At 59.6% G+C, this 26,621-nt stretch overlaps 3 protein-coding genes across 4 annotated transcripts in view; 1 reads left to right on the top strand and 2 right to left on the bottom strand.

Annotated features, from left to right (window-relative positions):
• SPECC1 (sperm antigen with calponin homology and coiled-coil domains 1) overlaps positions 1-2,121 on the bottom strand; it is an 81,691-nt gene extending 79,570 nt beyond the window's left edge. The window contains exon 1 of the mRNA XM_058037388.1: positions 2,101-2,121. The gene's annotated coding sequence lies outside the window, so the exon portion shown is untranslated. The remainder of the gene's footprint in view (positions 1-2,100) is intronic.
• A 323-nt stretch (positions 2,122-2,444) lies between these two features.
• Positions 2,445-5,763, top strand: TIMM22 (translocase of inner mitochondrial membrane 22). The gene is made up of 4 exons (XM_058037882.1): positions 2,445-2,685; positions 3,004-3,200; positions 4,183-4,255; positions 5,187-5,763. Exons 1-4 carry the CDS (start codon positions 2,445-2,447, stop codon positions 5,261-5,263), a joined length of 588 nt encoding a protein of 195 aa, XP_057893865.1. The 3' UTR covers positions 5,264-5,763.
• Positions 5,764-6,943: 1,180 nt separating this feature from the next.
• ABR (ABR activator of RhoGEF and GTPase) overlaps positions 6,944-26,621 on the bottom strand; it is a 30,165-nt gene continuing 10,487 nt past the window's right edge. The window contains exons 4-23 of one of the 2 annotated variants that reach the window (XM_058037880.1): positions 26,375-26,560; positions 25,900-26,007; positions 25,269-25,329; positions 22,568-22,620; positions 22,298-22,438; positions 21,883-22,004; positions 21,611-21,776; positions 21,002-21,124; positions 20,850-20,925; positions 20,613-20,717; positions 20,098-20,172; positions 19,865-19,962; positions 19,630-19,761; positions 12,635-12,694; positions 12,433-12,542; positions 11,994-12,133; positions 11,462-11,596; positions 11,126-11,231; positions 9,394-9,541; positions 6,944-9,262 (exon numbers count right to left, since the gene is read on the bottom strand). In XM_058037880.1, the coding sequence (XP_057893863.1) occupies positions 9,173-9,262; positions 9,394-9,541; positions 11,126-11,231; positions 11,462-11,596; positions 11,994-12,133; positions 12,433-12,542; positions 12,635-12,694; positions 19,630-19,761; positions 19,865-19,962; positions 20,098-20,172; positions 20,613-20,717; positions 20,850-20,925; positions 21,002-21,124; positions 21,611-21,776; positions 21,883-22,004; positions 22,298-22,438; positions 22,568-22,620; positions 25,269-25,329; positions 25,900-26,007; positions 26,375-26,560 (2,235 nt within the window). In that variant the 3' untranslated portion in view covers positions 6,944-9,172. Of the gene's footprint in view, positions 9,263-9,393; positions 9,542-11,125; positions 11,232-11,461; positions 11,597-11,993; positions 12,134-12,432; positions 12,543-12,634; positions 12,695-16,453; positions 16,733-19,629; positions 19,762-19,864; positions 19,963-20,097; positions 20,173-20,612; positions 20,718-20,849; positions 20,926-21,001; positions 21,125-21,610; positions 21,777-21,882; positions 22,005-22,297; positions 22,439-22,567; positions 22,621-25,268; positions 25,330-25,899; positions 26,008-26,374; positions 26,561-26,621 lie in introns of those variants that run through there. The other variant, XM_058037881.1, reaches the window with a different exon arrangement.

Genomic DNA, 26,621 nt, shown 5'->3' with positions numbered 1-26,621 from the left:
ATATTTCAACTATACATTAAACTCTCAGTGCTGAAAATCCCAGCCCAACATACATGTTTTTTCCCTTTAGGCCTTTGGAAATTAGGCTTTGCTATGAGACTTCAGCAAGGTTATTTTGGTTCAAGAAGATTGAAATCTTAAGTTGAGGGTTCCTTAGGGAGACCATCCTGCCAGCAACCTCAAGATCCTGCTGTAGCAGATTTTAACCACGTGCTTTTGCATGCGATTTGACCTTAAAAATGAAAAGAAGCGGGGCAAATACCCCCAGCAAACAAACAAAAATCCCAAACAAACAACAAAAAAACCGTATTTTAAAAAAACCCAAGGACAAAAAAAAAAAAAAAAAAAAAAAGAGGGAATAGCAGCGGGCAGGTGGTGCAGCCAGTAGAGGGCAGTGGGATTTAGAGGAAAGTTGTTGAACTTCGTCTAATGAAGTATTTGAAGTGATAAAATTATCCATTTAAATCGTTATTTGAACCTACCTACACTAAGACATAGGCAGGATAGAGAAAAAAAAGAACCAAAATAGAAACGAAATTTTATTACTTTAAGACCTCTAAAAAGTCGTATTTCAGGGTAAGAAGATTTCATACTAAATGCATCATTTACTTAATTTTGAAATTAGTTTTCAATTACTGAAATACAATAATTCCATGCATCCTATTGGAACCAAGACAACTATTTCTCATAGATTTTAAGACCTATGGGTTACTTCAAATAGAAAAATATCAAATAAGAAGAAAGGTATTTAAGGCACACCTATTGTTACTTGTGAAGATGAAAACAGGTTCTAATCAACAAGAAAGTAAAACAGGTGAAGAAAAAGCAACACAAGCAGGAAACATAGATTTTTTTAAAAAAAATGCTTCTTATTTACCAAAAGGAAAAGCAACATTCTCACCTTATCACCAATCAGAACAGCTCCCCAGAGCTAAGGTTCGTGCATTATTTGACACCAGCCCAGTTTGCATTTTGCGATGGAATATTGTGGATATCCTCAGAGCCCTTTTGAGCTACACGAGTCCTGAAGCAACACCGCTGCCCCACGCCAGAGGGGACCGAGCTGTCCCCGGGGCGCAGCCGGGGATGTCCCGGTGCTCCGTGGCACCGTGGGGACACCATTGCCAGGCTCGGGTGCCTCGGGCCGTGCCATGAGGGAGCCCCGATGCCCTCCGAGCCTCGCCAGAGCTGCGGGAGCCCCGATTCCCTCCGAGCCCCTCATGGGCTGCAGGAGCCGCTCTGTCCCCCAAGCCCCGCCGGAGCTGCGAGAGCCCCGCTGCCCCTCAGAGCCCCGCTGCCCTCAGAGCCCCCCGGGGGGATGCGGGAGCCCCGCTGCCCTCAGAGTCCCCCTGAGCTGCGAGAGCCCCGCTGCCCTCAGAGCCCCCCGGGGGGTGCAGGAACCCCGCTGCCCTCCGAGCCCCCCTGAGCCCCGCTGCCCTCAGAGCCCCCAGGGGGATGCGGGAGCCCCGCTGCCCTCAGAGAGAGCCCCCAGGGGGATGCGGGAGCCCCGCTGCCCTCAGAGCCCCCAGGGGGATGCGGGAGTCCCGCTGCCCTCAGAGCCCCCAGGGGGATGCGGGAGCCCCGCTGCCCTCAGAGTCCCCCAGAGCTGCGGGAGCCCCGCTACCCTCAGAGTCCCCCGGGGGATGCGGGAGTCCCGCTGCCCTCAGAGCCCCCCGGAGGGATGCGGGAGCCCCGCTGCCCTCAGAGCCCCCAGGGGGATGCGGGAGCCCCGCTGCCCTCAGAGCCCCCAGGGGGATGCGGGAGCCCCGCTGCCCTCAGAGCCCCCCGGGGGCTGCAGGAACCCCGCTGCCCTCCGAGCCCCGGCTGGGCGCTGCGAGGACAGGCAGCGCCCGCTCCGTGCGGGACCTGTTGCCCCCAGACACCGGCGCGGGGCTGGAGTCAGCGGCGGGGAGGATACGGGGACACGGCGGCGACACCGCGACACCTCACCCGCTGCCCGCACCTCAGCCACTGAGGGCACAGTGGTCCCGCACTGCGGCACCTCAGCGCTCCCCCAGCAGCGGGATGCCCGGCGCGAGGCTGCCGGTTCTGCTCAGCCCAACCGGTGCCCCTGCGCTGCCCGCATCTCCCCGCGCTCACCTGCAGCCGCCGCTGCCGCCGCCGCCGCGCTCGGGGATGCTCCGCAGCCGGAGCCCTCACCTCACCTGCACCGGCCGCACCGGCCACCAGGGGGCTGGCCCACGGCATGCCGGGTAATGTAGTCCCCTGGCTGCCTGGGACGGCCAATCCCCGCTGCGCGCCGCGGAGCGTGCCGGGAGTGGTAGTTCTTCCCGGAGGCGTCGGCGCGGGGCAGACTGGGAGTTGTAGTCAAAAAGCTGCGGTGCGCAGCGGCTTCTCCCAGCTGTGGAACTACAACTCCCGTGCGCCCCCGCTGCGGTGGCTCGAGCGGGCCCGGACGCGGCGCCGAGCGGCCGTGGGTGTGCATGGCCATCATGGCGGCCCCGCCGCCTTCAGCGCCGCGAGAGCCGGCGCCGCCGCCGCCGCCGCAGCCGCTGCAGTACAGCCTCCTGCTGCAGCACCTCGTGGGCGACAAGCGGCAGCCCCGCGTCTGGGACCCCGCCGTCTTCGGCGGAATCCCCTGCCCGCCCAAGAGCGAGGAGCAGAAGATGGTGGAGCGGGTCATGGAGAGCTGCCCCTTCAAGGCGGCGCTGGCTTGTGTGGGAGGTGCGGCGGCTCTGGGGTCGTTCGGGGGTCCCTGTGGCGTCGGGAGAGGGGCGGATGGAGAAAAGGCTGCAGTGCCCTTGTTTGATTTCCCTCCTAAGCCTCCTCTAGTGCCTGTCGCATGTCGCAGGCAGCGATCTGTGTCTGCCTTCTTGGAGATGCTCATGGCCTTTCCTCACACAGCCCGGGCTGTCACAGGTGTCCACAGCACCGAGGGATTCCTGCCCTGTCATAGACAGCAGGGGCAGAGCCGCTTCATTGCCTGCGGGGAACGCGCTGCTCCAGCCCAGCCAAGTTAATTTAATTGTTTATCTCTCACAGGGTTTGTTCTGGGAGGTGCGTTCGGTATCTTCACAGCTGGCATCGACACCAACGTGGGGTTTGATCCCAAGGATCCCTACCGCACGCCCACGGCCAAAGAGGTGCTCAAGGACATGGGGCAGCGAGGCATCTCCTACGCCAAGAACTTCGCCATCGTGGGTGCCATGTTCTCCTGCACGGAATGCGTGGTGGAATCTGTGAGTAAGAGCCTCTCAACCATTAATAAATGTTTTCTGGTACCCTTTAGAATCCTCTACTAGGTCCAAATAAGTACATATATCCTGTTTATAATAGGGCAGTGGAGTAGGCTGCTTTGTTCTTTCTTGGCCAGCAAAGCTTTTCAGCTTTGAGATCTGTCTTCAGAGCTGCTGTTCTCTGACAGAATGAAGAACTCTTCTGCAGTAGCAACATCCTTTAAGTCTTAGTTGTATTGGCAAGCATAGGCATTACTTTTTAAAACCCTAGCTACAAGTGCTTGTGTAAAATGTCAGACTGTGAGTTGCAAGATGGTAATTTGAGTGTCTAAAAATTCCATATGCAGAAAGGGATTTGATGAAAGTTCTTGAGTAACAGGCTGGTTTTCACCTGGCCCCTACAGTCAGAAATTACCTTTTGCAGCTCAGTGGTAAATCTGTCATCTGGTTTTTTTAATAGGAAAATTACCCTGTTATGAATTTGAGTCCTGCCTTTTAATTGAAAGGCACAATGAGTTAAGAAGTGTAACTTATCTAAAAGAAAAGTGTATCTGCTTGCACAGCAGAGCAGAACAAAGATATCTCTGCACTGGTGAAAATCCAGCATGTCCTGGCTATGGCAATAGTCCATCTTTGTCAGCAAGTGCTGTGACTCTCACTGTGCAAAGGACCAGGCTCAGGGCTGCTCTCATGTGGCTGTTGCACTTTTAGACTCAGGGCTGTGTTCTGTCCTGCCTCACCTGACGATCCTTCCCACAGCACTGCATTGCACCACATGGATTTGTCTCACCTCTCCCAGTTCCCTTCTCCTTCCTCCCTTCCCTGCCCTGCGAGTCTGGGAGTGCAGGGCCATCTGCTGAGAGCAGAGGGAAGAACACCCTCAGCTGAGAAGGGGATGGAAGGGCATTTAACCTTTCTTGCTGTTAGCACAGATGCTGGGTGTTATTCCATATTTCCTTGTTGGCTGTGATTTGTAACTCCACAGTATCGTGGGAAGTCGGACTGGAAGAACAGCGTTATCAGCGGCTGCATCACGGGAGGAGCCATCGGCTTCAGAGGTTGGTGGTGCCTGCTGGGAGCTGTTTCTGTGATAAGAGTGGGTTTGGTTGTGCAGCACACGATGTTTTCAGTACAGCACACACACCACAAACCTCCTTGCTTGGGGATGTGGTGAGGCCAGCGTGAGAGTGTGCTCCGGACTGGCAGAGCTGTCAGCTCCAAGAATAAGTGGGGATAAGGAAGGGTTGGTCATAGAGGAAAATCAACAAAATTCACTTGAAAGAAAAGTCAGGAGGTGGTGGTGGCTGTCCACACTCTTCTGTGGTGTCATGGGAGAGAGCCAAAAATACAAACAGAAGCTGTTAACTGAGCTTTACACATCTGCCATTTCACTGTCTCCGCTACTCTTCTCTGAAATTAGAACTAAAGAGCTCTCTTCATTTGTACCATGTGTAAAATGCTTTTCTCCTTTCTCATGTATCAGTTCAAACAGACAATTCTACTTACATGTGAATGAGGAGTGGGGTTTTAGTCCAGCAGCACTAGTGGAGATTTTCCTTTAGTGGTAACATCTGGGAAAATGCCCAAGTAGGAGAGAGCTGCTCTGCTCATCAGAAATATCAAACTTCTCTCTCTCTCCTTAAGAAAAATAACAGTCCCGTTTTAAGAAGCACAAACAAAAAGAAAGCTCTTGAAAGTGCTTCTAATTGAGCTTGTTAAGTTGTGTTTGTCCTAGACCTAATCCTCTTAGAGCTGTCAGAGCAGTGGCTGCTCTTCCTCTCCCTCCTAACCCCACCAAGGCACTGGCAGGGCTCAGATGAGAGCACAGTAAAGTCAGCAGTGGCCACGGGAGGGTTTGTACATCAGGCAGTGTCAGTGTCACTGTCCCCTGGGAGGGCACTGCCAGGTTCCTGCTGCTGTGAGCACAAGTTACTGGGCATAAGAATATTTCCCCTGCTTTGTCTCATGGTCCCCACCCTTGCCTTGCAGCGGGGCTGAAGGCCGGCGTGATCGGCTGCGGAGGATTCGCCGCTTTCTCCGCCGCAGTCGATTACTACCTGCGGTAACAGCCAGGAGCAACAGTCCCTGTGCAGTGCTGCTGCTGAGAGCCTGCACCACGGCACAAGCACCACGCTTACCTTTCCACTGCCTCTGGAGTCGGGGTGGCGCCGGCCACTGTGTGAATGACTAACAGCGACCTGGCTGCGAGCCCTGGCGAGCTGCTGCAGGCAGGCTTGGGGGAGCAGGGGAGCATGGAGCCAGGCACAGAGCAGCATCTCCAGGACACATCAGCTGACTGTCAGTTTCCAGGAAACATGCCTGGACTCTGAGCTCTTTCGATCCTTTGGGGCTGATTTTGATTAAGTCTGTTTGCTGGCATCAAAAGAAGGCAGGAGGACAGTCTTCGAAGAGAAATGCGGCGATTTAGGTTGTCACATATTTGAAGGTGCTGCAAGTGTTTTAACAGTTACCAGTTTGCAGCTTGCTACTCTGTTGGGGAGAGGTAAGATCCTGTGGAGAAATAAGCTTGTTCCAGGCTTTTCTTAAAATATCATCTGAACACAAACCACCATCTGTACAACTTGTCTTATTTCAAGTACAGAGATGAGCGCCAGATTTCTTTACCATGTTTTAAAGGCAAAAGCAGAAAGGAATCCTTACCCTTAGAGCTGTGGTTACTGGCAGATGAACAGAACAATTTAAGGGAAAAAAAAGAGGTTGTTACTGAAGTATAATTCTCTGTAGCCACTTGGCCAGCCTGATTTAACCTCACTGTGGGAGTGCAATCTTGCTACTGCTTTAATTGCCCCAGGCACACCCCATTAGTTCCAGCAGTTTGATAGTGAGACTTAGAAAGCAGAGCTGTGAGAATAAACCAGTGTTTGACAGATAACTGGGCACCCACTCAGCACACAGCCTGCTTCCCATCACATCCCTGTGCCACCTCCAAGTGCCCCAGTGTTACTTACACAGGGAGAAGTGAGTGGTTTTTTTCAGCTCAGTTTTTTTCTGAGCCCAAAATTGGTGCTGAAATCAAAACAACTGTTTGTTAACTCAAGGAGCTGCTGCCTCTCTGATTAGCATTCTCTCTGCCCTCCTGCTCTTCTAACCAAGCTCTGTTCTCAGACCTCAGAGGGTCATTTTTAACCTTCACCGAGCCACTCCATAAAGGCAAACACTCCCTCTGATCTTTTTGAGGCAGTGGCAATTCAGATGCAGTGCACACAACTAATAGGGATTCTCCCACTCACCTCCCCTCCTTTGCATCCACAGTTGGACATCCCAGAACAGTGACAGCCCTTGTTGACCTGGAAGAGCAGCACTAGCAGTGTGTTTTGGCTGGTACAGTGGTCAGTTTGGAGGCACATTGGCTCCCATTCCCACATGGAAAGAAGTGAGGAGACAGCAAGCACCATGTGATCTATCAGATGAGGTTTCCAGATCTCCTGATGTCCCTTGCTGTGCCTGTTCAATATCCTCAGGCCAGAAGCTGTGCAAGTCAGCTGAATTTTAAGCTTGAGTAATTCTAGGCTGATTAAACAGCCTGGCTCCAGACAGTCCAGGGTTTTTTCCTCCAAAATGCAAGGATGTAGCCCAAACCATAAGAAGTCTCTTCAAAGATTGCCTGGCACAATGCCTGTGCTTATACCACTGGCTTGAAGTGCAACTAGCAAGAATTCCACGACAGAAAGAAGAAGCTGTGATGCCAAAGTGATCAGTTAGTGCAAACAGCAACACCACAGGGCTTCTTTTGTGCAAATATCGGGGCTTTGCATTTTTATTAACATTTTTTTCTCCTCACGAGGTTTTACAGCCATTTAAAGTTTATAATCTACAGAAATTGAAACAGAACACAAACAAAAATATATCCTTAACAACTTTTGAAAGTCAAATATTAATTAACAGTTCTATTCTACCTGTAGCTGCAAGAGTCCACCCCCCTCTTTTCCTTCCTGTAGGGACAAGCAAAAGCCAGTCATGGGGACAGCCACAGCCTGCTGTGCTGGGCTGTGGGGACCAGGCCTCCAGCCACTGTCACAGGGGGAGATTTGGCTGTACAGAGTCTCCATCTGGAATGACAGAGAGTGGACAGAGACTTGGACACATGTAACAAATCAGACACACACAGGGATCTGTTGTGCAGTCAGATCTAAAGCTCGGCCTCCTTACTGGGTCCAGGGCCAAGACAGACGCCTGGTTATTTTCTGCAGTGCTGTTTCCCTTCTGTTGAGCTGGTAGTCAAGAGGAGCAGGGTCTGGAGTGTGAGCCCTTTGGAGGGGGACTGAGACCTCCCCTCCTTGGTTGCTTTGCTGGTGCAGGGCTGGCAGGTGCTGCCTTCCCCAGGGAGGGGGCTGAGGACATACCTGGTGCATCGGTGGCTGGGCTCTACCTGGAACAGTCCAATAGCTGGGAGGGTAAAGGCAACGCTGCTGTGGGGGACAGGCTTGGTCACTTCTCATCCATCTCCATTTGGCACAGGAGAGCACAGGGCCAACGCAGTCGGGGACATGGGGGGGCTTTTCCCACAAGAACACGGACTCAGCTCACAGAGCGAAAGGTTTTGTGTCCCAACAGGTACCAACACCTACATGGGAGCGTGGGGGGCATCCCAGGAGCCAAGCACTGGGGCAGCCTGTCCTGCCCTGGGACATGGCCTGACAGCTCTAGCCATCAGCTTGGGAGGGAGGGGTCACTGGAGCCACTAACAAACAAACCTGAGCTGGCTGGGCACGGCTAATCCAGCAGCAACCACTTTGGGAGAAAGACAGAACAAAGCACTTCTGCCTTCAGTCACAAGGGCCATGAAGGCTTTCCTCCTCCCATCCTTCTGTGCTGGTTCCCAGGCTGGGTGACCATCCAGCTGCTGCAGAGCACTTGCCTCTGGCAGCCAGGCTGCCACCGAGGCAGGGCCATGTGCTGCCATGTGCTCAGTGCAGCGGGGAAGGCCAAGGAAGGGATAAAACATCTCCTTGTCCCCGTGGCCACGGGAGGGATGCTGTGCCACGGGGTGCATGCAGTGCTCATGGCAGTGCTGGGCTGGCAGGGGCGTGAGTGCCTCACTATGGCAGAGACAGAACTGTACAGCAGATACCCTGTTCCCCACCAAACTTCCAAATTGGGGAAATGTGCGACCACATCAGTGCCAGAGCAGACGTGGGGTCAGCCCATGGTGCAGAAAGCAAACCTGCCTCTGGCTGGCCATCCTTGCAGCCTGCTGTGGATCCAGACCAGCACAGCACCTCTGGCTCCAGCCTTGTGTGAGGGGTTACCCCATAACTACTCAGAGGCGAAATCCAGCGAGGGGAGGAACCGCCACGCCACACACACACAGGCAAAGCACGGGGCTGGAGAGGGGACTGGCCTGAAACACCCAGAGGAGCCGTGGCAGGCAGGAAGCAGCACCCTGCTCCTCTGCCCTCGGGGTCGCAGTTTGCTCGGAGCAGAGCAGGATCCAGGCACAGGGTCCGACGTTTGCGCAGGCAGCGAAGCCAAAGCGGGGCCGGTGTCACCGTCACCAGGGAGGGAGGGAGGGAGGCCCGTGAGCTCCCGGCCTCGGAGCGAGCCAGTGCTGCACATGCAGGCGTGGGCAGGGAGCTGGGCAGCAAACAGGCACTCGTGGGGCACTGCAGGCTTCAGGCAGGGGGTGCCTGGTAGGAGTGAGCGGGCGGGAAGGAGTCCAGGAGAAAACTAGCCAAGGGGGAAGCCTGTGTCCACAGCCCTTGTCAGTCACTACCTCTTCCGTTGAGCAAATATACATAAAAACAATCCTTGAACACAAGAAGGGACATGAGACACGACTACTTTACAGAGAGGGCCTGGCACCTGCTGGGACCGGGCCACTGGAACATGATTGTACAGGAGCTGCAGGCAGCACCGTCCTGGGTGTGGGCTGGTCTCCCTTGGGGGCTGTGGTCCAGTCCGTGTCCCCCAGCAGGGAGCTGGAGTGTTTGCAGCTGGTGCCTTCTGCCTGCAGGCTACACGTCCGTGGAGAAGTAAAGTGTGTTGCGTTTGAGCTCGCTGAAGGAGATGGGAGGATGCTGCAGGTAGTAGAGAAGGACCTGGACCTGTAGAAGGTAAATGGGGGGTGTTACTACAGAAGGGGAAAGAGCTGCCACCTCCCAGCTTGTCCCATCCAGCAAAAAGTAACAAATCTACCCAGACAGGCAGGTGAACCCCTCCAGTACCCAGCTCTTACCTGGGCCATCACATCGTGGGACCAGATGTCAGAGGCCAAGGTGAGGTGCGCCTTGCTTTCCCCCTCTGAGGGTCTCAGAAGTGTCGGCCCAAAAACCGTGGCCAGATTGTGGAGAGACATTTTGTTGATAGGTTCCTTTTCAGCCACCCTGTGGGGTGAAAAGGAGAGAGGCAGTGTCAGCCCTTAGTGATGCTCAGGAGTGGGGAGCCATGGGGTGATGTGGAGGCCGAGGGCTGCTCTCCCTTCTCCCAGCAGAAGTGGGGCACCTCCAGCTTTCCACTGCCCTCTGCAGCCCTCAGAAAAGCCAGGTGCAGGGCAGGGAGCTCTGCCCCCTTCACGGCCTCTGCTGGAGCTGCTGGGCCTGGCTGGGAGCCCTGGGTGTGATGTGGCAGCAACCAAGCCCTGACTCCTGCACTGCGGGGCCTCCACCCTTCCCCAGCCCGCAGGGCATGGGAGCCCTGCACAGCCCCTGCCCCCTGCACCCACTCCCCTCGAGGCTCCCTGCCCCAACAGCCCCGTGGGAGCCCTGCCAGCACGGAGGGAAGCAGGACCACAACATTGCCATGTTAGGAGGCAGCTGTGCTCCCCGGCACAGGCTGCTCGCTTGAGCCCCGGCCAGGGGAGCAGATGTGGGAACTGGCTGTGCCCGGTTCTCAGGATGGAAATGGATTTTTCCTTCTCCATCCCCCAGCATCAATCACTTTTTCTGTTTGGTTTTAGCCAAACCAGAGGAACAGAAAAAAAAATTTAATGATGCAAGTAACATGAGCCATGAGCCCCAGCTCTGGCCAGGCTCTGTTCTGCTCTGCTGCCCTTCCACAGCCCTGTACCATCCCTGGGTTTTGGGGCCCTAGGGACCCCCAGTCCCTGAGTCCCCAGGTTTGGATGCACCTCATCTGGGCCAAGAAGCCTGTCAAACCACAAACTGCTGCAGTCAGCCTGGGATAGCTGATATGAGGTGTCACCTGCAGTTCTGGGACATTTCCACAGAGCTGAGTGTCCTTGGTTCTTGGCCACCCGCTGCTGACAGGTGACAAGGACTGCTGCATCTTGTTTTGCAAGGACTACTGCTGGACTGGTGGGAAGGGACACAGAGCTGTTTTCCTGCTAAGGGGGACACTGCAGAGCTCCCAACTGACTCCTGCCCTGTGCTGAGGCCAGCTGCTCCCTGCAGAGCTCATCCAAGCAGCTGCACGCCGGCTGCAGCAGCCAAGTGTTCCTTGTTTGCAGAGGCCGTGTGCTCCCTGCAGAGCTGACCTGGATCACTGGCCAGGCACAGCCCAGACCCTGCTGGCACCACAGCCGGTGGTCCTGGCACACCAGGGCTGCTCTGGAGGGGTAGAACAGCTCCAGGACCCCCCCAGCATCCTACAGGGTCCAAGGAGAGATGTGGAAAGCCAACAGTGATATCAGAGAAGGGTCTGAGCAAGCTGCAGCCTGGGGAATATGCCAGAGCCCAGAGAGATGGGGCAGGTGGGGCACACCTGGAGCTGTACCCTCTTGGAAGGGCTGGGAAAGGACCACTCCATGCCTGCCCCAAGCTGCTTTTGCTGGCCCTGGCTGCTGCCCTGCTCTGCACCAGCACAGCCTCCAGTCTGGGATCAGCCATGTAGGCACCACAGGAATCAAACAGCAGCTCTGACTCTGTTCATGTCCCATCCCCACAGCAAAGCCAGTGAGACAGACCCATCCTGCGCCTCCCACCCATCCCAGGCAGCCCCTGGGCCTTTACCTTTTCAAGTGCTCCAGCAGGAAGAGGAAGGTGATGAGGTTGGGGTCAGGCAGCGAGCGGAGAAGGTGCATCATGCAGTTCTCCTTGGCAGCAGGATCTGAGAGAGCTGGAGGCACAGAGGGAGAGGGCTCAGGACAGGGTCTGCTGCAGCAGCAGGACCCACCACAGCCAGACACCTCCCAGCAGCCGCTGTGTGAGCACTGGGGAGCAGAGCTGGCCTGGAACCAGCAAAAACAGCCAGGACCAAGTGGGAACGACCCTTGGGAGTGCCCCATCCCAGAGCAAGCAATGCCAAACTGAGTTTGTGCATCATCCCCTTCCCATCCCATCCCTTACCGATGCCCTCCATGAAGGCAGGGTAGAGCCTGTCAGTGAGGAGGGGCTCGGGCAGCTCTCGGAAGTACAGCTTCAGCGTGCCAGCGATGGCATTGATGTCCATGTCACTCAGCATCACCAGGATGTCCTTGTTATCTGTCCACAGAGCACCCACATGTGACTCCTGCCCTCCTGATCCCCTCTGTGTCACTGCAGCCAGCCAGCCAGGCTGCCAGCTGCAGGGCAGGGACAGCACTGCTGGGTTCACAGCCCCATCAGCCAGGCTGAGCCTGGGAAAGGCCCAGTGGTTCCCGCCTGGCTGGGCAATGGGACACACAACGATTTGCAAATCCATTTGCAACGTTTCCCTGACTCAGTGTCTGCCAGGAGCCAGCCCAGAGGCACAAACAGGCTGGGATCCCTGGGTGGTTTTGCCCCTCCTCACCCCCAGCCCCTTCCTGTGCAGAGTGGCACATCTGGCACAAGTGCAGCACAATAACCAAACCCAGGCTTGGGGGGATCTCAGAACACCAAGCTCCCCCAGGACACTCACTCGCATCAAAGACAGCTTTCAACGCCTGGATGTCAGTGGCCACTCCAGAGATCCTGTAGATGCCAACCTCTTCAATGCCCCTCTTCTCCACCTCCTCCACGCACTGGCGCACGATGTAAGGCACCTTGGAGCGCTCGCGCCTGGCTCGGGAGGCACAGCTGTCACCAGAGACTCCCAGGGGACCCCTGGCAGCCAGCCCAGCCCTGCCCTGCCCTGCCAACCCAGTGCCCAGCCCTGCCAACCCAGTGCCAAGCCCTGCATGCACGAGGGGAGGATGGGCATGGCAAAGGGAACAGGAAAATCCCCAGCAGAGAGCAAAGGCCGAGCTCCCCAGTGCTGGGGGAGCAAGGGGACACAGGGCAGCCCCAGAGCAAGGGGACACAGGGCAGCCCCACACCCAGAGCAGATCAGATCAGCCCCACAGCCCTGCATCATTTACTTTGTCACAACACTGATTTTCACCCCGAAGACACCGGTCTGCTTTTTGGACGGGGTCCTCTTCAGGCTCATGTCCCTGCTTGTGAACTTCATGGAGAACTCCACCTTGATCTGTGGGAGACAGGGGGTGAGTGCTGGCTGCCCTGAAAGCCAGAAGGGGCTGCATGCACAGCGAGGGGCTGTGGGTCCCCCACCCCACTTACTCCGTTCATCTCTATCACATCCATGTGCCAGTTCTTGGTCTGCACGGCCTGTGGGTCCAGCTGTGGGGAGAGAAGCTCTGTGAGTTCTGTGGGGACACAGCCTCGTGCCAGCCCTGCTGCCATCCCAACCTGGTGGCCCCAAAGCCCCTGATCTGCAGATGGTGTAGGGCACAGGATATGCTTTTCCTGGGCAACATGCTGCTCATGAGCAGAGGATGGAGAGGTTCCCATCCCTCTGTGGTCTGGGGTCCCTCTGGCCATGCCCTGAAGCCAGGTGGGCCCAGCCCCCCTGTCCTGCCCTCTCCCCAGAGCCCCTGCAAGGCAGTGCTATAACCCACGCCCACGAAGCAAGAAACTTCCAAGAAATTAGGCCTATTTCTGGCGGCAGATTGATGAAACAGAACTAGGGCAGCGTTTTCCATGCAGAAAAACAACATCTCCCCATAGCCAAGGCTATTTATAACCCCTGGGAATGACAGGCTCTGCTATTTCTGGCTTTGGGGCTAGCGGGGGACTCGGTGACGCTGCCCCGGGTGCACTGAGAGGTGCTGGCATTCCCAAGGCCCTGGCACGTGCCCTGGTGGGTTCCAGGCCCCAGGGCTGTGCAGAGCTGGGTGCAGCTGCCTCTTGGGGCTCTTTGGTCCCCAGCTGGTGGTATTGATCCAGCCCCATCGATCCCTGTAATGCACGGGGCGGGCAGCCCGGCCCTGATGTCCCCTTGGGGAAGGGGATGGGATCTGGGAGCTGGGGGGGGCTCCCAGGGCTGGGGACACGCAGCTGCCAGGCCACACTGGCACCAGGCACGTGGGGTCACCCTGCAAGGACACGGGAGCTCCCTGCAGCTGCTGGGTCAGGAGATGCTCTGGGCAAGTGTAAAGATGTCCAGAGCTGCTGCTCCAGCCACGGAGCTGCTGCTCCCCTGCCATAAACTCCCTGCATGTCGTGATGGGGGGAACTGTGGGGTCCCTCATGTCCCTTCCTGCACACCAAGACCCCGCAGTCTCAAGGACAAGCTGGAGCTGCCCTGGCTCTTGGCACAGACCCAGCACAGTGGCATTGCCACATGCCCAGCTCTGTGTCACTGTGAGCCCAAACAGCTCCTCAGCCATGGGAAAAATGTGATTCCCCAGCAAGGCAGAAATGCTGCTGTCTCCAGCATGGCTCAGGAATGGTTCCTGACATTCCTGCTCCAGCCCAGCACATGGAAGAGCCCAGAGAGAGCCACGCTGCTCCCTCTGTGCCAGCCCTGCGGCTGCTGGGGAGCAGCAGGAGGAGCAAGAGGAGGAGGAGGAGGAAAGCTGCAGCTGCCCTGGGCTCCCATGGGACCCTGCAGCAGGTCTGGACACTGGGATCACGAGACTGCAGCCAGAGCACAGCCAAGCCCAGCCCTGCTGCCCCAGCTCCTCTGTGCTCCCCTGCAGGGCTGCATCCCCCACAGCACTGCCATGGAGCCACCACAGCCAACACCGTGTCCCAGGCACTTCCACCCTTTCCCCACTCACGGCAGGGAAGCCCCTTCATCCCCCAGCCAGGCCAGGAGCCTCCCTGCTCTGCAACACAATTTCATCTGCAGCCACCATGCCTGCCTTCCCTTCCCCAGCCCTCAGGTCCCCCTGGCCCCGATGGCCCTGGCAGCTCACATCTGGAAGGGCTTTAGCAGAGCTCTGAAGAAAGCTTTTATTAAAGCCAGGTTGGCTGCTGCCAGTGCTGCAGACCTTTCCCTGAGCACGTCACTCCCCTGCAGCCCCTGCATGGGCACAATCATCCCACAACAGCCAGCAGGGCCCAAATTTGGGCCAGTTCTGCTGGCACCATGGGCCCGAGCCCCTCTGCAGCTAGGGCAGGTCCCTGTGCACTGCAGTGGCCTGGCCCTGGTGCTCTCTAACCCTCCTGCAGCAGCAGCAGCACACGATGCTGCCACTCGCCAGTTCAAGCAAAGCCACGTCCAACCCTTCATCTCCAGGCGTGGGAGGATGGACAGGAGCATCCACCCACAGAGCCAGAGGCAGCTCCTGCCCACACAGCGCTGGCAAACACCCTGTCCAGCTCCCAGCACCATCTCCCTGTCCTCTGAAGGGAGATGCCTTGCTCCAGCAGGATCAGGGACATCCCAGGTCAGTGGGGAACTCCTGGAAAACAGCCAGCATTGTGCAGGATGAGATGTCAGCTCCTATCTGGAAGATCAGACGGCTTCAAACACCCCTCTGTGCCTGGGGAAACATCTCAGCCAGGTCACCAGCACATCTGCAGGCTGCTCCCTCCTGCATCCCAGGGACTCCCAGCCACGGTGGTATCCATGCCCAGGTCAGCATTCCCTGTGGTGCTGCTCTCATCCACGGTGAGGTGAAACACCCTCTGTTTGTTGCCATCATCCTGGCTTCCCAAATTATCCAAAGCTATTTGTTTGTTGGACAAGGCCCCAGGTTGTGGAGGAACAGGCAATGAGCATCCTGGCAGTCCTGCAGCACTTTGTGTGTTCTGGAGAGGTCCTGCTGGTGCCGGTGCCTCCCCTCCTTCTGCTTGTCTTGTCCATGGGACAGCTCCAGACTTGCGGTGATGAGGCCACATCCTGGAATTTTGTCCTCAAGGCACCTCCAGGTCATGGCACTGTGACAGACCCAGTGCACAGAGCTCCAAGGTGAGGAGCAGGGCTCCAAATCCTCAGGGTGGTTCCCCAGGGATGCTGTGGTGGGGCAGGGACTGTCAGGCTGGGCATGTCCCCTCCTCACATCCCAGGCCCATGAGGTCACCCCACCTCAGCCTGGGGTGAAGCAATTGGGAGCAAATTGGTGACTCAGCCTTTGAGGTCATCTCTGCCAGGGCCCTGGGGAGGGGGATCCCAGAGGAGCTGCTGCAGCCAGCGCTGCTTCCCATCAGCGTGGCACCCACAGCTTCCCCAGCCCGGCCTCCTGCGGCTGCCCTGGCAAGCAGATCCCTCACAGATCCCTCAGCAGACCTACAGACAGTCCCTGAGCCCCCAGCACTGTGGGACGAGCAGCCACCACACCAGCAAACGCTGCCAGGGGCCAAGCACAACCAAAAAATCAGCAATCCACAGCCCTGACAGAGTGACCCGAGCAGCAGCAGCACCCACAGCCCAGCAGGACCCCGGGGCCACATGCAGCCCTGCAGCCCCAGGGAAGCCAGAGTCAGGGAAATGAAACCCCTGCATGCTGTGAGCCAGCAGCAGCCGCCGGGCAGCCTCCCCAGAGAGCCCTGCTGCCCCTTAATCCCCTGGGCTCGGCACTGAATCGAGGTTAATGCAGCTGCGTCACACACACACAGCCAAACCAGGCTGGGCAGGGGGACTGCGCCGAGGGAAACCCCCAGAGTGCCCCGTGGGGCTTTGGGGACAGCCTGCAAGGGCGCTGTCCCCCTCCTCTGTGGCACATCCCCGCACTCTGTGTTTCTGGCTGATGTGGCTGCGACACAGCTGGGAAAGCCTGGATGGAGCCGGGCTGCAGCAGGGGGACGCAGGCAGTGTCCCCAGCCAGCCCAGGAGCATCGCTGCCCCCTGGAAAAGCTCCAGGGCCGGGCAGGGGCTCCCTGGGGCTCTGCAGAACCCCCCGGTGCAAACAGCTCAGCCTGCGGGAGCCCGCCAGCACACACAGGGAGAGGGAAGAGCAAAACAAACACCTCACAGGCTGCCAAGAGCATCCGAGAGCTCCCAAAGCACCCAAACATCTCCCTGCTCCGCGCACAAACAACACAGCCCCGCGTATCAGCGCCCCCCACCCCACCAACCCAGCGGTCACAGCACGGAGCAGAGCCCGGCAGAGCCATCCCAGCGCCCAGCGCTGCCCCCCGCACCCGGAGCACCTTCTGCCGGAGCAGCTTGCTGCGCACCCTGCCCCACAGCCGGGCGCCCGTGTTCGGGGCTCGCTTCCCCTCGGGCTCCTCCACGCCGCGCTCGCCCCCGGTACCGGTACCGACACCGGGGCTTCCCTCGGGCTGCACCAACACCTCCGTCATCGCTTCGGCTCCGGGCAGGCGACACGAGGGTGCCCGCGGCTGGCTCAGCGCAGCATCGGCATCCGAGCGGGCAGCGGGGCCGGGCCAGGGGAGCCCGGCTGGGGCGGCGAGCGGCCGGGGCTCATCCTCAGGCTGCGCGCCGGGCTGGCGAGGCAGCCCCAAAACCTCCCTCCCTCCCTCCCTCCCTCCCTCCCCTTGCGAGGAAGTGACTCAAAGGCAGCCCCCCCCCCGGCGGCCCCCACGCGTTTAACCCTCGCCCTGCCGCTCGGGAGCGCTGGGGGGGCGGCCCGGGCACCGCCGCCGGGATCCGCTGTTATCCGCTGTTGTTATCCCCCTGCCGTTCTCCCGCTGCCGTTATCCGCTGCTTTTATCCCTCTGCCGTTATCCGCTGTTGTTATCCCCTCCCGTTATCCCCCTGCCGTTCTCCCTTTGCTGCCCAGGCTCCCCGCCGCCGGGATCCTCTGTTTTCATCCCTCTGCCGTTATCCCCCTGTCGTTTTCCTCTGTTTTTATCCCCTCCCGTTATCCCCCTGCCGTTCTCCGCTGTTGTTATCCCCCTGCCGTTTTCCTCTGTTTTTATCCCCTCCCGTTATCCCCCTGCCGTTTTCCTCTGTTTTTATCCCCTCCCGTTATCCCCCTGCCGTTCTCCGCTGTTTTTATCCCCTCCCGTTATCCTCTGTTTTTATCCCCCTGCCGTTCTCCCTCTCTCGTTCTCCGCCCCGCAGCCCCAGTGGCAGCCGCGGCCCCCGAGGCACGGCCGCTGGCGGCTGCAGCGTTCCCGGCTCCCCGCAGGAGCCAGGCTGGCTCTGCTGCTCCTCCTGAGGCTTTTGGGGTCTGTTGTCATGCCTGGGTACCTCCATGTCCCCTCTCTGTGTACCCTGGCAATTGTCAGCCCCACTGCCAGCAGAGCAGGGAAGCCCTGGAGGGTCCCTGCCTGCTGAGGGACAGGCTGAGGTGCAGCTTGGGGGGATTTGAGTGTCCCCCAGTCCATCCCTCAGCAGCCCCTGGGGTCCCTTCAGGTCACTATGGCTCCCTGCAGGTCAGGGGTGCCTCAGCATCACAAATCTCCCCTGCCAGAGACTCTGCCAGCCCGGGGAAGACGACAGACAGACAGACAGACAGGCAGCTATTCCCTGAGGGCACAGCAGGCACCGTGCCCATGACAACACAGGCTCTGCTCCAGCAGCCGAATCTCCCCGTGCATCAAATGGGCTGAGGAAGGGGGTCCTGAGCCCCCCTTCATGCGCCCACTGCCTTCTCCTCCAGGGCATGGGGGGCACACCCAGCCTCTGTGCCCTGCAATGTGGGCACCAGCACTCACAGCCCGCTTTGCCCACCCCAACACCCGTCTGCCATCCTGGCACAGCAGCACACACCCCTGCCAGCACCCAGCACACACAGCCCAGCTGCTGGGAGCAACTGGGACAGCTCAGAGCAGGGCCGCAGGGGACACAGGACCCTCATGGGGACACGAGCCAAACAGGGCAGCCCTGCCCCGACCACAGCATATTCCAGCTTTGGAAAATGGGGTTAATAACAACAAAACAGGGTTAGTGCCAGCCAGGAGTCACAGCTTTCCACTGAGCAGCCAGTGCTGCTATGTGGAACCAGCAGCAGCCCATGATGAGCCCAGGGATCAGCCAGGGTGAGGAACATCCAGGGCAGCATTTCTGCCCGAATGCCTCATGGACAAGGCAGGGGGGCAGCCCTGGGGCTTGACTACAGCCCACAGCCCCAGCAGCAGCACTGCCCATGCTGCTCACAGCTGTCCTGCCCTGCCACCAAGCCCACCCCTGGGGCTCGGGTGACACCAGGACAGCCCCAGCCGTGCTGCTCTTCCATCCACCCATCCAGATCCTGCTTGGGATAAGCAGCCCCAGGGCCTTCTCTCTTCCCTGCTCTTCCCCCAGCGCTCTTGCACAGCGGGTACGGGCTGTGCTGTCCCTGTCCCGACCCCCGCATCTCCCAGCATGACTCATGTTTGTTGATCCAGGCTATTTCCGAGAGCGCAGCTGGACTGATCCCCGCGGGACACGAGCCCCTTCCCTGCCCTGGCCGTCCCCCTTGGCCCAGTGCCACCCCCACAGCGCTGCTGCCTGGGGGAGAGGGCAACAGAGGGCTGATCTCAGGTATGGACAAGCCACTGGTGGAGCTGAGCCCTCTCCTCCCACCCTGTGCCCCCTCCAGTGCTGTTTCCCCACAGCATCTCCATTCCCTGCAGCCTTTCCCTGCTGCTCTCTGCTCCCCTGGGACCTGCCCTCAGCTGCTTTCCCACGGAGCAGGCAGCCACGAGGGGCCCTTTGAAGTGTCCCAGGCGTGACCCTGTCCCCAGCACAGCCAGGAACACACAGAGACACCCCCAGCCCCAACTGTGCTCCCTTCCCTGCAGCCTGGCCAAGGTGGCTGCAGGGGCAATGGGAGGTCTGGGGGTCTGCCTGCCCTCCACTCCATGCTCCTGGTCCTGCTCACCTGGGAGCATCTCAGGGCAGCCCAGGCCTCCATCCTGCTTGCCTGGCAACCACCAATCAGAGGAGCTCAGCCATTGCCCTGGAAACCCCCGTTGCCATAACAGCAGCTGAGGGAGGCACAGGCAAGGCAGATGGTGGCAGAGGGAGACACAGGAGGGACGGGGGGCTGCACATGCAGAGCCCTCCCCAGGGCAGCTGCCAACCCCTCCCCGCAGCCCCCCGGGGCCACAGCACGGAGAGCAGCAGAACAGAAACACTTCCAGCCCAGCTGGGGCTGGATGCACCTCTGCAGGGAAGGTCTGGCTTTGCCACCTCCACAAAGGCCCTCCTCACTTTGTCCCACCTGCTCCTGCAGCCACTGTGCCCCAAGACCATCACCCCCATGCCTGATGCCCACCCACCTCACTGCCTTCAACCCCACAATTGCTGTACCGCGCTACCAAATGCAGAGCTGCCCACCCCAGGCATCACCCCAGGACAACCCTCCCAGCCCAGATGCCAGGCCCCAGGGAGTCCCCCTTTGGGTGAGAGGATGCCCAAGAGCCCCAGAGCATACCTGGATCTGCCCCTTGCCCATGATCTTGTCCACAATTTCGTTGTTGTCCTTGTTGAGTTTGGTCTTGTCGTAGCACTTCTCGTAGCAGAGGATGCGCAGGGACTGGGAGCCCTCCAGCTCAATCTCAAACTCCTGGGGTGTAGAGGGAGGGTGGCTCAACCCCAGCACCCCAGAGCAGCTCCAGAACTGGGGAAATGGGGAGCACAGCCCCTCCCTGCAGGCCACCCTCCCTCACCTCGTTCCACTGCGGCTCCGTGGTGTCCCGGAACACCCTGGTCTTGGCTTTGCTGACAAAGTAGCCAAAGGAGTCCACCTCCAGTGTGCAGTAGAGATCTGGGGGAGCAGACATGGCTCAGCACCCCAGAACACCCCCACCATCTCCCAGGGCACCACGGTGGGCAGAGCAGGGCCACGTGCTGGACCCCAACTCTTCTGAGCCCCTCCACGCTGGGTGGGCACCACACTTACTGGCTGACTGCTTGAAGCCCTTGGCAGAGTGGACGATGACGTGCAGGAACCCATAAAGCCCTGGGGACTCGTCATCTGTGGGCAGGAGAGCAGGGGCTGTGTCAGGGCCTGAGGCTGGCCAACCCCAAGGCAGCCTTTGCCACCTTTGCCACAGCAAGCAGAGTGCCTGCAGTGATACCCAAATCCCCCAATCCCTTGCAGGGACATCCCTGAGTGCTGTATCCCCCACTGACACACACCCCAAGCTCTCCTGCTCTGGACAGCCCTGGGGATGTTCCCAGTGGGGCTGGCTGGGTCTCACCCTGGGCACACTGCCCCTGCCCAGCCCATGGTGTGGGACGGCGAGAGCCCAAAAGCTGCAGCTGGGATTGCTCAGCCTGGGAGCCCGACGCTGCTCCAGCAGTGCCACCTGGTGGGAAGCTGTCCCCGGCACAGCAGAGTCCCCGCTCCAGCTCAGGGACCCCGCAGTGCTGCCAGCATCACCCCGAGCACAGCAGGACCCAGCGGCCGCTCACCGTCCTTGTTGCTGGTGACGGGGATGTTGTGGACGGTGCGCAGCTTGAAGCAGGATCCCGTGAGCACCTGCAGCTCCACTGAGCTCAGGACAAAGGCCTGGAGGTCTGGGAGAGGACAGAAACTTCAGAGGGACACAGCCAGTGCTGGTCATAGAGACTGGAGAGCACCAGGCTGGGATCCTATAGGGTTTCTGGGGTGACCAGGAGCCCCAGGAGGGCCAGCAGCCCCAAACTCACCCTTTTTCTGCAGTCTCTGAATGGCCTCCCTCCACTCGGACCGCTCGTAGTCGGAGGAGAGCAGGAAGAGGTAGCTCTGTAAGAGAGGAGATGTGGCAGGCTGCGTGCAGGCAGGGCTGAGCCCAGCCCCAGCCCCAGCCCGCCCTCCTCACCTTCCCGTTGCGGTTGTGGATGCGGAAGGGAATGGCAGGAGAGTTGAGCAGCAGCCAGAATTCGTTCTCAAACATCTTCTTCTTGAGGCGCTCGATGGCGCGGCTCTGCCCCTTGTTGGCTTTCTGCAGATGGGGAGCAGAGGGGACCTTCCAGAGGTGCCCCATCCCTGACCCAGAGCAAGGCACCCACCCCAAGAACAAGTCCCACACCTGTCACAGACATCTTTTATGAAAAATCCTTTCCTTAGTATTTTTCCTCCTGAGAAGCTGAGAGGCCTCAGGAACAAAATGTAAACAATAAATTATCTGCTGCTGTGGAATGCAACAGGTGCATCTGTGATTGGTCTCATGTGGTTGTTTCTAATTAATGGCCAATCAAAGTGAGTTGGCTTGGACTCTCTGTCTGAGCCACAAGCTTTTGTTATCATTCCTTCTTTTTCTATTCTTAGCTAGCCTTCTGATGAAACCTTTCTATTCTTTTAGTATCATTTTAATATAATATATACCATAAAATAATAAATCAAGCCTTCTGAAACATGGAGTCAGATCCTCATCTCTTCCCTCATCCTCGGACCCCTGTGAACACCGTCACACACACCCTTCTCTCACCTCCTTCTGCACCTCGCTCTTGATGGCTGAGATCTTCATCTTCATGTCCTCCAGCTCGTGGTCGGGGATGACGTGCACCTGCGGGCAGTGCTCCGACTCCTCCGGCGAGGGGAACACCAGGTCGGCCAGGGGCACGTACCACTTGCAGTCGTACTGCTGGTGCTTCCTGCAGCCAGGGCACGGTGCTGACTGACGCCTGACCCCTGCCAGGCACACCTCCCACCCCAATGAGGGACAGGGGGCTGTGGCACAGTGCCCAGTGCCCTCCTTACCCCACTGCTGTCTTCTTCAGCTTGGCACAGAGCAGCACGTCGGTGAAGAGGAAGACGTGCCGCAGCTTCCTTGAGCCCTCCGACAGCTCCACCAGGAAGCCATCCTTGACAAGCTGCCGGGTCTGTGGGACAGAGGGGCTGCCATGAGAGCAGGCAGGGAGCAAAGGGCAGCAATCCGTGGGGAAAGGCTGACGATCCTGTCCCTCTCTGTGGCTCAGCCACCAGGAGCACGGGGAGGTCCATGTCCTCTGTGTCCAGCAAGGACTAGGGAGAGCCCTAATCTTGTATCTGGAACTGTATCTGGAGGAGCCCCTCCAACTCCTACCCAGGCACTAAGGAGCTCTTCAGGGCAGGGGGCTGGCAGAGGGCTCAGGCCTCCCCCTGTGCCCAGGCACTGCCCACCCCACAGGCTCACCTCGCCCTTGGGGGTGGTGACCGCTGTCCTCCGGGGGTCGATGTCCTCATTGATGCTGGAGAGGAAGTTCTGGGAGATGCGGAGGGCGTCCTGGAGCAGTGGGTAGTCAGGGTGGTCAGCTGGGGTGTGCTTGAGGAGATCCTGGAAGGAGACAGGCACAGGTGAGCAGCTCAAAATCACCCAGCCTGGAGACCGCTCATCAGCACTCCCCAGGAGCAGCAGAGACAGAAGCCACCACCACCCCCGTGGTGGCCCTGGTGTCACACTCACGTGCAGGACGAGGGTGCTCCGTGTCACCCGGTCGATGGGTTTGTACAGCAGCGCTGAGGGGAGAGACAAAGTGTCAGCAGCCACCTGTGACACACAGAGGAGCCCTGGCCCCTCTCCCACCTGCCACAGACAGCACAGGGGCAAGGAGGGGAGCCCAGGTGCCCAGGGCAAGCATCTGAGCTCTGTCCTGCACAGCTGGACAATGGTGGTAGTGCTAGGAGCAGGGGGGAGCCAGCACTGCCACAGCGCCGTGTCCTGGCACTGCCACACCCCCATGTCCTGGCCTGCCACAGCCCCGTGTCCTGGCACTGCCACAGCCCCACGTCCTGGCACCGCCACAGCGCCGTGTCCTGGCACTGCCACCACAGCCCCACGTCCTGGCACTGCCACAGCCCCGTGTCCTGGCACTGCCACAGCCCCGTGTCCTGGCACTGCCACCACAGCCCCATGTCCTGGCACTGCCACAGCCCCACGTCCTGGCACCGCCACAGCCCCGTGTCCTGGCACTGCCACAGCGCCGTGTCCTGGCACTGCCACCACAGCCCCGTGTCCTGGCACCTCCACAGCCCCGTGTCCTGGCATAGCCACAGCCCCGTGTCCTGGCACTGCCACAGCACCGTGTCCTGGCACTGCCACAGCCCCGTGTCCTGGCACTGCCACAGCACCGTGTCCTGGCCTGCCACAGCCCCATGTCCTGGCACTGCCACAGCCCCGTATCCTGGCACTGCCACAGCGCCGTGTCCTGCTGTGCTGGGGGCACCAGGAGCCCCAGCCAGGCCGGTGTGCGGTCCTGGGCACACCAGGGTGGGTTCAGGGTGTCCCACCCCACCTGTGGCCCTCTGAGGGCAGGGCCTCCCCGGAGGGCTGCACCCACACTCGCGGTGCTGAGCGGTGGCTGGGGAGCGGAAGAGCCGTTCCTCACCCTCAGCAGCTTTTTCAGTTTCCCTTTTTGCTCAGAGCTGGGTCCCGTCTCTCACCAAGCTCTGCCACCCCACAGGACACGCTGTACCCATCCCTCTGCACCACCCCAGGCAGCCCTGGGCGCAAAGGGGGCCCAGGCTGCTCCAGCAGCAGCAAAATCCCCACCTACAGAGAACACTGAGGCTTCAGCCCCACAGCCCTGCCCCGTGTCGCTGCCTGCAGCCCCCCTGACTGCCTGTGGGGCTCCAGCCAGGGCAGAGCTGCCTCACACACAACCACGCAACACACACAGGGGGTACAGACACCCCCTTTCTCCTGCCACACGCCCTCTCAGCAGGAAACAGCCCCGGAGGCTCTTCAGAGGCACATTTCAGTGGAAGCAGACAGACCCTTCTCCTCCTGCCCACCTCTCTGGGCAGGCAAAGGCACACAGCCCACTCACAGTGCTGCTCCCCGTGCCTGGCCACATTCATGTCTCCCCAGGCTGCTGTTGCCTCTGGGGTTTCCCTTCCCTTTGGAGCACTTCCCCAAACTGCCAGGGCCGAGAGCAGACAGATTTGGGCCATGGCAGAGGAGGGAAAGCTGCCACCTCCTCACCCTGGGCTGACTCATGGGGGGCTCCCATCCCTGTCATCCCAGAGGGGGCTGCCTCATGGCCCCCAGCCCTGAGACAGGGCGGGCAGGGGGTCTCTGTTCAGGAGGTGACGATGCCAGGCTGAACCCCTGGCCATCCCCAAGGCAGCCTTGCCACAGCCAGCACAGTGCCTGCAGTGACCCCCAAATCCCCCAAGCCCCTGCAGGGACATCCCTGAGCCCTGTACCCCCCACAGGCAGACATCCAGAGGCTGCACCCCACAGCTCCATGCCAGAGGGTGAAACAAGAGCCTGGTCCCTGTGACAGGCAGCCAGAACCCTGCTCTGGGACAGAGGTGACAGGCAGGGTGCCCCCCATTTTCCACCATCAGGAAGGATGGACCCTCCTGCTGCCATCACTACGGACACACACAGAGCTCCGGGGAGCCGCTGGAGGGGTGGTCCCAGCACAGCAGAGGAGCAAGGGGCTCCCTGTGCCCACAGCCCTGCCATCCTGGGACCCACAGGCAGCAGAGGCAGTGCCTCTCCTCCCAGCCATGGAGAGCTGGACATTGCACCCCACGATGCCGGGGCAAACGGAGACCCCTCCCCATCAGCATCCCCACAGCACAGCCCGGCACGGGCGGGGGCTCCCCCAGCCCAGCACCCCCTGCCCACCGCAGCTCCCCGCGTCCCATCAGCGGCACCATCCATAATATCCATGCCCGGCGGGGACAGCGAGCGCGTGGCTGCGTGTGCCGGAGCCAAGAATGATTCAACCGAGCCTGGAACAAAGACGCTCCCAACTTCATCCTGCAGAGCACGACCGCAGCCTCCACCCCCCGACGGCACCGCTCCTTACCGACCCCCCAAAACGGAGCCGCCCCCCGGGGCTCACCGTAGGTGCAGTTACAGCAGAGGCGGACAATGAGGAGGATTTCCATGGCAGCCCCGGCCCCGCGCAGCCATCGCAGCAGCTCAGCCCGGCTGCGGCACCGCTCCGGCCGCTCCGCACGGGGAGGAGCGCTGGGCAGGGGCTGGGGGCTGCCGCACGCCCCCCGCATCCCAAAGAGCCGCCCGTGACCCCCTCCCTCCCCTCCCCTCCCCTTCCTGCCGGCTCCAGGCACACAAAGGGCTCGGAAATTCACCCACGCACACCAAAGGCTGTGTCCCCCTCCCCGAATCCCTCTCCCCGCGTCCCCCGTACCCTCCATGGTGACGGACGTGTGGCTCTCCTTGGAGTCCTTGGGGCCCTTCACCTTCAGCTCCTAGGGAGGGAAAGCCCCATCAGCACAGCCCGTGGGAGCTGGGGTGGGGGCAAGGTCGTGGCTCAAGGTCATGGGGACCCCCTAACCCCCCCTGCACCCCCTGGCCCCAGCCTGGCCGTGCTGGAGGGCACACACGGGTGCTGGGTGAAGGAGGGTGGGTTCCTGCCTGGCTGGGAGCAGCTCAGGCTGTGCCCAGCAGCTGGGACACGGTGGTGATGCCACGGAGCTGAACAGGAGCAGGGAGCCCAGGCTGTAGCCATGGAGGTCCCAATTTCTAAAGAGAATCCAGGCATGGAGCTCCAGGCAGCAGGAATGAGCCACAGGTGCTCAGCACTGATGACAGCACGGGCTGAGCCCAACCTGAGCTTGCACAAGGTGGGGACAACCTCCTGCAATGCCCAAAAGAGCAGAGCTGCCAGTGGCCCAGCCCTTGGGGACAGTCCCTGCAAGTCCCCAGGGCAGGGAGAGCATCTCCAAAGGGCAGACACAGTCAGCTCAGTGTTCTCTGCCCTGTGCAGGGACAGCCCTGTCCCAGCCCTGTCCCACTGGCACAGCCCCATCCCAGCTCACCTCTGAGATCTTCTGGAACTGGTAGTTGCTCTGGCTGCACTTCTCTGCCGTCTCCAAAGCGATTTTGTAGTTATCCACAAAGGCCTTGTAGACGCCCAGCTGGCTGGCCTGTGGGGAGTGGGGGTTAGCCAGGCACCAGCAGGGAGCTGAAGCCCCCCACAGCACCCAAGGCAGCCCTTGAGGTGACACTGCCCAGAGCTGTCCCCTCCTGGCAGGACACTCAGCCAGCTTGGCTCCTGCTCAGGGCAGGACGGTGGAGCTCCTGCCCAGCCTGTGCCTCCAAAAACCTCCAAAATCCAGCAGGGAGATAACAAGTGCCCGGACAGCAGAAGCCGAAGCTACAGCCCTTCAACCTGGCCTCTCCTTCTCCTCTCCCCAGCACGGTCATGGCATCCATGGGCACAGCCCCTGTGGGCATCACAACTCCAGCCCTGCTCCTCTTCCCAGTGGAGCAAGACCCAGGGAAGGTGCGTACCAGCTTCTGGAAGAGGTGGCCCATGGTGACATTGCTGTCCCACTGCTGCACCTTCGGGCACAGGCTGTCGTAGAACTCCTTGTGGATCTCATAGATATCCTGGATCTTGTAGAAAATGGTCTCGATCTGCTGGAGGGTGAGGACAGGCTGCGACGTGGTGGCCGTGGCCTTCAGTGGCTTCATGGGCTGCCAAAGGAGGGAGAGCCTGAGATGAGGGCTAAGAGGAGAACACTGGGGGTGAGGAGGA

The sequence above is a fragment of the Melospiza georgiana genome, chromosome 19 (genome assembly GCF_028018845.1).
Source record: "Melospiza georgiana isolate bMelGeo1 chromosome 19, bMelGeo1.pri, whole genome shotgun sequence".
In the NCBI taxonomy this organism is placed as follows: domain Eukaryota; kingdom Metazoa; phylum Chordata; class Aves; order Passeriformes; family Passerellidae; genus Melospiza; species Melospiza georgiana.
This window is presented reverse-complemented; position numbering and strand designations above follow the sequence as displayed.